Here is a 13275-nt window from a genome sequence, read left to right as displayed (position 1 = left end):
AGGCTGGTCTTGAACTCCTGGCCCCAAGCGATCCCCTTGCCTTGGCCTCCTAAAGTGCTATAATTACAGGTGTGAGCCACTGTGCCCAACAGATGTGTAGTTTTCCCTTGCTTCTTTCAGGGTTTTGTCTTTGACTTTTGACATTTTTACTATGATGTATCTGTTTGTGGGTCTTTTTGCATTAATCCTACTTGGACTTTGTTGAGCTTCCTGGATGGATAGGCTATTGTGTTTTGATAAATTGGGAAGGTTTCATTCATTATTTCTTCAAGTTAATTTTTTTTTTCCATTACCTCTCTCCTCTCCTTGTGGTATTTCTATAACATAGATGTTAGTATTCTTAATTGTATCCCACATTTCTTTGAGGCTCTGTTTATTTTCTTCATTCTTTTCTCTCTGTTTTTTGACTTGTGTAATCTCTATCAAACTAGCTTCAAGTAGGCAAATTCTTTTTTCTGCCAGTTCAAAGCTATTCACAGAACTAAAGGAAGGCATGAGTAACTACAACCAACCAAAACTGGGCATTTTAGATACCTTGTTGCAACTCTGGGTACTGGTCCCCTCAGCTCTAGGGCTTGTTATTGTTGTTTGCTCTTTATCTGTTTAGTAATTGGCTGGATTATTTTAATGAAGTCTGTCGCTCTTCCAGTCTTAAATCTCTGATGTCCCTCAGGGAGACACAGCTTTGGGTATGCTAATAGTCACCTTAAGAAGCCAGTACTAATGGCAGAATTATCTTCCTCATTTTTCCTGACCACATACAGATACTAAACTCCACTAACTGACTGCTCTCCATTATCGACAATGCCTTGAGGCATAAACTCCTCTACAAAGTAATCTAAAAAGATGAATTATAGCTCCTTTGATAGAACATTTTCTGGGGTCATGTTTGATATTTGTTCTGATTCCAGGACAGCTCCTCCTAGCTGTCTCATTCTGTGCATCTCTCCTGACAGCTAGCTTACCTTCAGCTATCTTCACTAGATCTACAAGTCTGCTCCCCACTGCGTTTCACCATACTTCTAGGGTACTTTTGAGAATACCCTTAGGTTTAAAGTTCTCCAGGTTCTGTTGCAAATGAAGTCACTTACTTAGGGAAGAGATTAAGAGCTGTTTTTCTCGGGGCCGGGCGCGGTAGCTCACGCCTGTAATCCCAGCACTTTGGGAGGCCAAGGCGGGTGGATCACAAGGTCAAGAGATCAAGACAATCCTGGTCAACATGGTGAAACCCCGTCTCTACTAAAAATACAAAAAATTAGCTGGACATGGTGGCGCGTGCCTGTAATCCCAGCTACTCAGGTGGCTGAGGCAGGAGAAATGCCTGAACTCAGGAGGCGGAGGTTGCGGTGAGCCGAGATCGCACCATTGCACTCCAGCCTGGGTAACAAGAGTGAAACTCCATTTCAAAAAAAAAAAAAGAGCTGTTTTTCTCTTTCATTCCCTTTTTCCTTTTCTTTCCTTCCTTTTTTTTTTTTTCTCTTTCTTTTAGAAAGGGCATTGTTCTGTCACCTAAACTGGATTATAGAGGTGTGATCACTGCTCACTGCTCCCTTCCGGGACCCAAGTGATCCTTCCACCTCAGCCTTCCAAGTAGCTGGTACAATAAGTGCGGGCTACCAAGCCCAACTAAGTTTTTTATTTTTTGTAGAGACGGGGTCTATTTTGCCTAGGCTGGTTTCAATCTCCTGGGCTCAAGTCATCTGCCTGCCTTGGTCTCCCAAAGTGCTGGGAGACCACCACACCTGACCTAGGACCTGTTTTATTGCCTGCCTCTACCCCAGGCAAAATCTTTATGCCAGGGCGTGGATCTGAGGGTGGAGAACATGGCAAGCTTCTTTCTGATTGACACCTTGTGGAAGCCCAGGTCTCACTAATGTAGGCCTCCATAACAACTGTTTCAGCACTGACCAAGTGGTTAAGCTAAATATTAAAAGCTGAAAGAGCCAGTGCCATTATACAAAGGCTGGGATGTAACAAAAGCCCACCAAGAGTTTTGCCTAGGCCTCTCCTGGGCCTTAAAGCATGACAAGATAACAAAGGAATTCTTAACAGGACCCTTTTAGGATTAAACAGGTTTTACTGGGGGTCTGAAGAAACTCTCCAGGCCTCCACAAACAAGTTTATAGGTGATGGAACTTCCCAAACCTCCATGATTTAGTAGGACACAAGATAAGAGTAGTCACCCCAGCACCTGGAGCCATTTAGATTAAGTAAATTTACTGAGGCTCCAAAGGAAGGTCTTCAAGACTCAGAACTTACAGATTAAATTAAGTTAATCACTTATGTCTTTAGATAAATGCACACTTACATGTAGACATACAGCTTAGAAGGTATATAAGCTCTGGAAAACTTTGTAATTTTAAGTTGGTATGGTGCTATTTTCCTGGCCTTATCCCTGCAACTAGTTACAGAAATAAAAAATTCTCCTCCTCCCCAGTTCATCTGCATCTTGTTATTGGGCAGTGAGAAATAGTAGCCTAACCTTCAGTTTGTTCTGGGAACAACCTCACTCTAGGAAGTGAGCACCTGGTAGAAGGATGAGGTCTTTCACTTTTTATTTCCTGGCAAAGAATGACTATTTCAAAAGCCCAGGCAAAGGTAATTGGGGCCCCATTACTTTAAGCCTGCCATGCTGAAGGACCCAGTCACTGCATGGGAATTGTGCACAATATGGGAGGTCCCTACTCCTGACCTCACTTATCTGGAAAATTAACCTCAGCAACTGTCTGCTGAGGGCATTAGGAGAAATGTTGAGGTCCTGCTCTTCCCAGGAAGAGAGCCTTCCAGCTGGGAGCTAGTAGAGAGGGAGCCCTATGTTCTTGACTACTGTGTCTAGAGAAGAATCTCCACTTCACTAAGCTGACAGGGGATAAGAAGGGAACAATCTCAGCTCAAATACCACAGTCTCCCATTTTTCTAACCAAATTTTCATAGACTTTCTTGAACAGACGCTTCTTCATTTTGCTGTTTGCTTTTAGGATGATTTCCAGACTCTAACATAAATGAACTCATTCTTTGGGCCTCCACACTGCTTTGAGTTGTCCTCTTATCTCACCCTTTTTTCTTTCTTTGTCTCCTTTGTAGGCTGCCACTCCACCGTCTAATCTATAAATGCTGGTACCTTTCTTGGACCAAGGCTCTCTTTTCTCTATATACATATACATCTTCCCTATGTAATCTCTTCCAATTCCACAGTTTAAAAAGTGTACATGATGATGGCCTGGTACAGTGGCTCATGCCTGTAATCCCAACACTTTGGGAGGCGGAGGCAGACGGATCACCTAAGGTCAGGAGTTCAACCTGGCCAAAATGGCGAAACCTTGTCTCTACTAAAAATACAAAAATTAGCCAGGCATTGTGGTGTGCGCTTGTAATCCCAGCTGCTTGGGAGGATGAGGCAGGAGAATCGCTTGAACCCAGGAGGCAGAGTTTGCAGTGAGCAGAGATCAAACCACTGCACTCCAGCATGGGTGACAGAGTAAGACTCCATTTCAAAAAACAGAACAAAACAAAAGTACATGATGACTTCCAAATACATATTTCTAGCCCTGACTCATATTTAATTACCTTTTCAACAACTCTATTCGCATTTTCAATTCACCAGTTTGAAAAGAAATATCTTAATTCAATACAATGCTTTGAAAAAAGTCTTCCTATCTTAACCAGTCAATCTTCCACCAACTAGTTAATATCCTTGATTCCCCTGTGGTCTCAAATCCATGGCTTGCCCTCTATATATCCTGCTTCAAAATAAATGTTGACTCAATCTGACCAAATTAGCACCTCATCTGCTCATCCCAGTTCAAATCATTATCATCTCTTATCTGGATAAACAAAATAGCTTCCATCTTTCACTTCCCCAACTCTGTGCTGACCTCCCTTAGATGTCTACATAGCAGTCAGAGTGCTAATTTTAAAATGTTTATCAGTTCACATCATTCCTCTAAATCAATGATTTCTCACTTTATTAGGATAAACTCCCAATCCCTTTACCATCACCTATAAAGCTCTACATGATCTCACACTTCCTTTCCTTTCTGATCCAATCTTAAACACTTCCCTTCTTCATTCATTATGCTCCAGCTACACTGGCTTCTTTCTGTTTTTCAAACCTCTTCATCTTAATTTTCTTTTCTTTCTTTCTTTTTTTTTTTTTTGAGATGGAATTTTGCTCTGTTGCCCAGGCTGGAGTGCAGTGGCACGATCTGGGCTCACTGCAACCTCCACCTCCTGGGTTCATGCAGTTCTCCTGCCTCAGCCTCCTGAGTAGCTGGGATTATAGGCATGTGCCACTATACCCAGCTAATTTTTTTTTTTTAAGTAGAGACAGGATTTCATCATGTTGGCCAGGCTAGTCTCAAACTCCTAACCTCAAGTGATCCACCTGCCTCAGCCTCCCAAAGTGCTTGGATACAGGTGTGAGCCACCGCACCCAGCCTTAATTTTCTTAAGGCCTCTAAATTTGTTCTCCTGCCTGCAAAAACCTTACGCTAAATTTCCCATGGTTGACTCTTTCACACTGTTTAGATCTCAGGTCAAATATTACCTCTTCATAGAAGCTTTCTCTGACATTCTATATGGTAAGCAACTCTATAGTATTATTTTACTTTCTTCATAGCAATTATCGCTACTGAAATTTTGACACGAGTAAAGAATCATGAAAAATGATAACCCTTGCTATTCATGCTTTGATTCTCTTCTGATTCCTCTAGGGCCTGGTTCCATTCATTATCTCTTTTCTTTCTTACATTTCCCATCTCTTTTCTTTCCACTGGCTACTTCCATCCATGAAAACTCAACTCTTCCTTGTGTTTGTGTCCTTGAATCCTCATCATTTTTTGACATCTTGAAATATGGCTCTTATATCTCATTTTCCTTACCAATCACTTTACTGAATTCATCTCCAAAAAGTGACAATAATATCCTATTAGTGAAAACACTGTGGCTTTTTTCACTCTAATTTGTTTTCCCTCCATTGAATTTACTTTGTTTTTTGAGACTGAGTCTTGCTTTATCACCCAGGCTGGAGGGCAGTGGCACGATTTCAGTTCACTGCAACCTCCACCTCCCAGGTTCAAGCCATTCTGTTGCCTCAGCCTCCCAAGTAGCTGGGATTACAGGCATGAGCCACCTCACCTGGCTTTCTTTCTTTTCTCCCCTCCCTCTTCCCTTCCCTTCCTCTTCCTTCCTTCTTTCTTTTTTTTTTTAAACATAAGTAACATGTATTCATTTTATATAAAAGCAGAAAACTCAAAATAAGGATTCTACCTCCTGGAAATCAACTACTGTTACTGTTTGCTTTGTGTATTTCTAGACCTTTTTTAGTGCATGCATATAGATTTAAAAATAAAACTAAGCCAGAAATAGAATTATACTACATTTGCTATTTTATATATACTTTGAAAAACTGTGGTATATCATTAAATCTTTGAAGATCAACAGATATAGGTTCTGTCCTCTTTTGCCCTATCAGGCCTAACTGAATTTGCCTATATAAAAGAGTTACCAAGAAGATAATCTCATCTCTTTCTATGATTCTAGACTATAATGGCCATTTATATTGCCAGTCAAAACTACTCCTTTTTTTTTTTTTTTTTTTAAAGAAAGACAGGGTCTCACTATGTTGCCTGGACTGGCCTCTAACTCCTAGGCTCAAGAGAGTCTCCCAAGTAGCTGGGATTACAAGCATGTGTCACTCTGACCAGCACTAGTCAGAACTTCTATATACTGTATTCTGCTAGACAGAACTTCTAACTATACTGGACACAAATTCAACTATATGTATTTAGGAATAAAATTAAAAGAGAAACAACTATTTAAACAGCACTCATGAGTCTATCCAACATTTTTCTTACAAGGTAGGTGATAAGGAACTGCTACTGCTTTAGCAGGCCTTGACACAATAAATAAGTTTCTAGTGTTTAAAGGTAGATGTGAAAGCCAATCACGTGATCTAATGCTCAAATTGAAAGTTTAAAACACTCTTTCAATTTTGGAGGAAAAGCTGGGTGGGCTAAACTTGCTGAGATGGTACATTGGTTTCCAGTATGGCTCCTAAATATGGCTATGCTACTATACTTTATGGGTGGCCTAAGAGATTTTCAGGGGTAATTTTGACTATACAGTTGGACCTCCATTTCTGCAAATTCCACATCCAAAGATTAAACCAACCATGGATTGTAAACCTAGTTAGGCCCACAATGGTTGTGGCTGTAATGAAACATTTATGCATATTTTTTCTTATTCCCTAAGCAATATAGTAACTCTACGCATAACATTTACATTGTATTAGGTTTTATAGGTAACTGAGAGATGATGTGCATAGGTTAAATGCAAATATTATGTCAATTTACCTAAGAAACTTGAGCTTCCCTATGGGTCTTGGAACCAATCCCCTACAAATACCAACGGATGACTCTACTCCGCTTTTTCTTAACACATTGACTAAGAACCTATTCCAACATAAGATTTACCTCCCCTGTATTTTCTGAATACCCCAGTTCCTTTTATGTCACATTTATGCCAGCAGTCCATCAATTAATGATACAGGTATAATTATAACATCTAAGGTAATTAGAGGTATATAATAACATCTATTAAAATACAATGACCACAACATGATCATCTTCTAGCTAAAAGACTGATTCCATCAGGAAGTCAATTTTAAAGTGTAACATTAAGTAGAAGTGCTCAACTAAGGGTGAAGACTGACTTCTTCAGTTAAAAGTACTGCAAATTCTTTTAAGGTATACAAATAAATTACAAACATTTAGAGACTTAGTATATACTTGGTTTATAATTTAAAATAAAAATAAAAGATAAAAATCCTTAAGATGCCAACAGGTCAAATTAAACAAACATACTCATAATCCGGCTTTTTTGGTATGAATATATCTTGTGCATCATCTTCCATGAGTTGTAGGTCAACATAGAGGTCTGTAGTTCCACTGGCATTAAAATTCCCTTGGATATTCTGACCATATTGTTGAAGACGCTTCCATAAGTCATTATAAAGACGTAATAATTTGGGGTATTCTCCCTCAAATGCCTGCTTCAAAAACATAGAAGCTGCCAAGCAAAACAATAACACGAATTAGATAAATGATAAAACAACAGAATTAGGTAAATGTTTCTTTTGCGTATGAAGATGATGTTCCAAATAACTCATACTATAGGGCAAACCAAAGATGTGTCCTAATGAGGCCTTTTATAATAATGCTAGTAATAATAATTTTCCACTTTCACTATTCACTGCATTTGATATGCAGGTCATATATTTTGAAACCTAATCTACATTAAAAAAAATAGAAAAGGCTGGGCGCGGTGGCTCACATCTGTAATCCCAGCACTTTAGGAGGCTAAGGCGGGCAGACTGCCTGAGGTCAGGAGTTTGAGACCAGTCTGGCCAACATGATGAAACCCCGTCTCTACTAAATATACAAAAAAATTAGCCAGGCATGGTGGTGTGCACCTGTAATCCCAGCTATTAGGGAAGCTGAGGCAGGGGAATTGCTTGGAGCAGGGAGGGAGAGGTTGCAATGAGCCAAGACTGTACTGCTGCACTCTAGCCTGGGCAAAAGAGCAAGACTCCATCTCAGAAAAAAAAATAAAAAGAAAAAGAAAAACTCACAATTATAGTTGAATATTTCAATTCCTCCCTTTTCCAAGAATCAAAACAATAAGTACACAGAAAATTGGGACATAGAAAACCGAACAGTGCTAACACCCAATTGACTTACTTTAAATTCATAAAGTAATTCATGCAAAACAGCAAACACACATTCTTTTTAAGTGCACATGGAATATTGACCAAGATCGACAATATTTGGTTCAATTAAACAGGTCTCAATATGTTTAAAAGGCTTCAAGCCATACAAAGCTTGTTCTCTTACCAAAATAGTTTCAGATTAGAAATCAGTAACAAAAAGATATCCAAAAAGAATCCTCAAATACTTGGAACTATACAGTGCTTCTAAATAACCCATGAATCAAAAAAGAAATCAAAAGGGAAATTGCAAGTATTTTGAACTGAATGAAAATTATAACACAACATATCAAAATTTGTGGGATGTCACCAAAGGAATACTTGGGGAAAATGTATACAAATCCTTACATTTGAAACGAGAGAAAGTCTCAAATCAATGACCTAAACTTTCATTTTATGGACATGGAAGGGGAAATAAAAACCAAAGTAAAGAGAATAAATAAAATAATAAAGCTCTGAACAGGTATCAATGAACCAGAAAATGAAAACAAGAAATACTGAAACCAAAAACTGGTTCTTTGAAAAGATGAGTAAAATTGACAAACTTCTAGCCAGATGAATTAGGTAAAAAGAGTAGAAACAAATTAGCCATGTTAAGAATAACGGAGATCTCATTACATGTTACAAAATATTCTGCAGATACTAAAAGTTAATAAAGGAATTATGAACAACTTTATGTAAATAAACTTGAAAACTTTCATAAAATACACAAATTCCTTGAAAGATACAAACTGCCAAAGCTCACTCAAGAAGAAATAAATAGACTGAATAGCACCATGCCTATTGATTCTTTTAGTCAAAAATCTTTCCACAAAGAAAAACTGCAGGCTTAGATGACGTCAGTGGTGATTTTTATCAAGCAATTTAAGAAAGAAATAAAACCAATTCTATACGAATTCCTAACTCATTCTGAGGCCAGCACTATCCTGATATAAAAACCAGATATATTAAAGAAAAATAAAAACTACAAAACAATATTCCTTATGTAGATGCAAAAATTATAACCAAAATTTCATCAAATCTAACCAATCAATATATAAAAAAATAATATATCATAACCAAGGAGATCTACGTCAGAAATTCATAGTTTGTCTATGAGCCAACATACCTGGCCAGCTTAATGATTTAAAAATCAGTCAATATGATTCATCTTGTTAACAAACTCAAAAGAAAAAGTATACGCTCTTTTGAATAAATGAAGAAAAAGCATTTGAAAAAATCTAACATTCACTCCTAATAAAACCTCTCAGTCAACAAGGAACAGAAAGGAACACACCCTTAACCTAATAAAAGGCATCTATGAAAAACTATGGCTAACTGAATACTTAAGAGAAAAAGTAATACTTTTGCTCAAAAATCAGCAACAAGACAACAATGTTAGCTTTCACTACTTCTAGTCAACATACCCTGGAGGTTCTGGCCAGTGTAATGAGACCTAAATAAATAAGTAAATAAATAAGACATTCAGACTGGAAAGGCACACAGTCATTTTAGACAATACATACTCATCTCTATAGAAAATCTGATGGAATCTATCAGAAAAGCTACTAGAGTTAACATAATAACTGAATTTAGCAAAGTTGCAAGATATAAGATTAATGTGCAAAACTCACTCATATGTCTATATACTACCAATGAGCAATCAGAAGTTGAAATTTTAAAAGAATACAATTTAGAATAGCACAAAAATATGAAATACTTAGATATATCTGACAAAATGGAAAATATTTGCACACTGAAAACTGCAAAAAGAATGCTGAGATAAAGAAGACCTACATAAATGGAAAGAGATAACATTCATAGTTCAAAGATTCAATATTGTTAAATGTAAATTATCCTTAAATTAATCTACATATTAAATGTTATCTCATTTAAAATGAATGCAAGCTTTATTCTTGTAGAAATTTAAAAAACATCCAAAAATCATTTGAAAAGGCTAAGAACTCAAAATAGTCAGAGCAACTTTGAAAAAGAACAACGTTGGAGTACTAATACAACCTGATTTCAATACATATAAAACTATAACAATTAATACACTGGTACTGGGGTAAAGACAGACACAAAGATTAATGGTGCAGAATAGAGACTACAAAAATAGACCCACACATATCTAGGAGACTGAATTTTGACAAAGGTGAAAACACAATTTAGTGGACACAGGGTAGAGTTCAACAAATGATACTGTACAATTGAAAAACTATATGGAAAAATATCCTCTTTAATCTACAGTCTTGTAACTTATATAAAAATTAACTCAAAAAAGATTAAATATTCTGATACAAAACATCTGAGGGTACTTTTCTGTCCATGAGTTAGACATGATATAAAACCAAAAGTATGGTCCATAAAAGAAGAAACTGGAAATCATCTAAATTAAAAGTATCTGCTCTTCAAAAAATACTGCTAAGAAAATGAAAATACATGCTCTAGGAAGGCAAAATCAATTTCCTATATATCTGATAAAGTACTTGTATCTAGAACACATGAAGAACTCTCAAGTCTCAATAGTAATGGCCTCATTTAAAAAATGGTACCTTTATCAAAGAAGGTATATGAATGGCAAATAAACACATGAAAAAATACTCAACATCTTTAGTCAACAGGAAAATGCAATTAAAACCACAACTAGATATCACTACATAACCGTTCAAATGACTAAAATTAAAAAGAGTGACCATATCACAGCTGAATGAGGTGGCTTGTGCCTGTAATCCCAGAATTTTGGGATGCTGAGGTGGGTGGAACATCTGAGGTTGGGAGTTTCAGACTAGCCTGGTCTGAATGGTGATACCCTGTCTGTAATAAAAATACAAAATTTAGCCGGGTGTGGTGGTGCACACCTGTAATCCCAGCTACTTGGCAGGCTGACGCACGAGAATCGCTTGAACCCGGGAGGCAGAGGTTTCAGTGAGCCAAGAATATGCCACTGTACTCCAGCCTGGGCAACACAGTTAGACTCAATTTCCAAAAAAAAAAAAAAATGGTCCTTGGCAAGGATAAAGGAATTAGAACTCTTGTATAGCTTGTGGAAATAAAAAATTGTATACTCATTTTGCAAGATAATTTAGAATTTCATTAAAATGTTAACTATATACCTAACATATTGTTACATTATTCTGCTTCTAGATATTTATCCAATAAAAATAAGAGTATATGTCCATACAAGGAATTGTACCTGAGCATTCACAGTATCTTTATTTATAGTAGCAAAAACTGGTAACAACCCAATGTCCATCAACAGGCCAATGCATAAACAAACTAATACATCCATGCAATGGAATACTGTGCAGCAACAAAAACATACTACAGTACAGTTGAATCTCAGTAAAACCATGATGCATGAAAGAAGTCAAACAAATAATATATATCCTAATCATTCAATTTGTACAAAATTTTGGGAGCTACAAACTACCATATAGTAACTAAAAGCAGATCAGTGTTTGCCTGATGATGCGGGAGGGAGATAGTGGAGAGACTAATTACAAAGCCATACAAGGAAACTTGGGAGTGACGAATATGTTAGTTGACTGATGGTTGTGATGATTTCAAGGGTGCACTCATATGTCAAAACATATCAAATTGTATACTTTCAATATGTACTGTTTATTGTATGCCAGCTATACCTCAGTAAAGTTATTTAAGAGAAATTATCTCAGAGACAACTTTGGCCTCCCTCTTCCTCAATAAAGCAGCAATCCACCATGGGCCCCAAGTAACCCTACATGTTCTTTCAGGGCATGCCAATAATGCAAGGCCCTGGTTTGCTCTTATACTTGGCAAGAAATCTTGAGAGAGACGGTAACATCATCCTGCAGACAAAGAGCAGACTTGTTTACTGTCACTACAAAAGTGGTAGTTTCTTCCAGCTCAAGGTTCCTTACCTGTCATGCAATTTCTCTGCACACTTATCATCCACATGGGCCCATGTCATATCTCCCTATAATATATGGAGGCATGTGAAACTAAAAAACAATATGCTAATGCTCATGATTCTTGCTGTGTTGTAATAAAGTTCTTTTTCTCTAACCCAAGAGTCTCATGTCTTCCAATAATACTCATAAAACTATGGCAGTTTAGCATTTTTAAGAAAGATAAAATATTAGATCCTTCAGTTTATTTTTTTAGTTTTTTATTTTTTATTGAGACGGAGCCTTGCTTTGTTGCCAGGCTGGAGTGCAGTGGCACAATCTTGGCTCACTATAACCTCCGCCTACCAGGTTCAAACTATTCCCCTGCCTCAGCCTCCCGAGTAGCTGGGACTACAGGCACATGCCACCATGCCTGACTAATTTTTTTGTATTTTAGTAGAGAGAGGGTTTCACCATGTTGGCCAGGGTCGTCTCGATCTCCTGACCTCATGATTTGCCCACCTCGGCCTCCCAAAGTGCTGGGATTACAGGTGTGAGCCACCACACCCAGCCAGATCCTTCAGTGTTTCAACTTCCCCATCAAAATCAAAATATTTCTTTGGTAATTTTCTCACAACAATCTGTTCTTTTTTTTTTTTTTTCAATTTACCACAATTTCTAAACATATTTGTTTGAAGTATGTTTCTTCTACTTGGCTGTAAACTCCATGAAGGCAAGGACAATGCCTCTTTTCTTCAAAGCACATTTGGTACCTCGCACAGTGCCTGGAATAGCAGAAGTAAATATTTCTTAAATAAAAGAATGAAGTTTTTTTTTTCTTTTCTTTTTTTCTTAGAGATAAGGTCTCACTATGTTGCCCAGGCTGGTCTCAAACTCCTGGACTCAAACGGTCCTCCTATCTCAGCCTCCAAAGTGCTGAGATTACAGGTGTGAGCCATCATATCCAATTGAGTATTGTTTTTTTAGGGAACAGTATCACTTTTATAGAAATCTTATCTATACAGAACAAATTACTATTGAGGGTTTCAGCCAAACTTTGCCTATATTAGCTCAGCAAATGTGATTAATGATAAATTACTTAAGTCAAATATATTTAAAGCTTACAAACAAAATTGTATATCTAAATCTTGAATTTTTTTTTTTTTTTTTTTAAGAGACAAGGTCTCAATCTGTCACCCAGGCTGGAGTACAGTGGCACAGTCATGGCTCACTGTAGCCTTGACCTCCTGGGCTTAAGTGATCTTCCTACCTCAGCCTCCCAAGTAGCTGAGACCACAGATACGCACCATTACACTTAGCTAATTTTATTATTTTTTACTTTTTGTAGAGATGGGGTCTCCCTATGTTGCCAGGCTGATCTCAACCTCCTAGGCTCAAGCAATCCTCCCACCTCAGTCTCCCAAAGTGCTGGGATTACAGGAGTGAGCCACCACACCCAGCCAAAGCTCAGTTCTACTTTAATTTCTTTCATATGTAGTTATAAAGTGTTCATATTACCTATATAATTTTAATTATTTGATAAAAATTTATAGAACACCTACTGTACATTCTGATAATCAAATAATTTATAGAAAGAAAATCACAGGTTAATTCCCAGTTACCTGGGAATGTATTATTCAGATTACTGCCTTGTGCAAACTT

The 13275-nt window shown here is 37.4% G+C and overlaps 1 protein-coding gene and 1 long non-coding RNA gene across 2 annotated transcripts in view; one reads left to right on the top strand and one right to left on the bottom strand.

The window, feature by feature from the left end:
* Positions 1–13275, bottom strand: part of COG5 (component of oligomeric golgi complex 5) — a 364197-nt gene that overhangs the window by 88577 nt on the left and 262345 nt on the right. Inside the window, exon 12 of the mRNA XM_064374523.1 lies at positions 6864–7068. Within this exon, the coding sequence (XP_064230593.1) occupies positions 6864–7068 (205 nt within the window). The remainder of the gene's footprint in view (positions 1–6863; positions 7069–13275) is intronic.
* The window catches only part of LOC135274205 (uncharacterized), a 64501-nt gene that overhangs the window by 31230 nt on the left and 19996 nt on the right, over positions 1–13275 (top strand). The window lies entirely within an intron of this gene.

This window comes from Aotus nancymaae, unplaced genomic scaffold (genome assembly GCF_030222135.1).
Source record: "Aotus nancymaae isolate 86718 unplaced genomic scaffold, 86718_ANA_hifiasm-v0.15.2.pri h1tg000002l, whole genome shotgun sequence".
Classification (NCBI taxonomy): Eukaryota; Metazoa; Chordata; class Mammalia; order Primates; family Aotidae; genus Aotus; species Aotus nancymaae.
The sequence above is the reverse complement of the archived record's forward strand: the minus strand, read 5'-3'. Positions and strand labels throughout refer to the sequence as shown.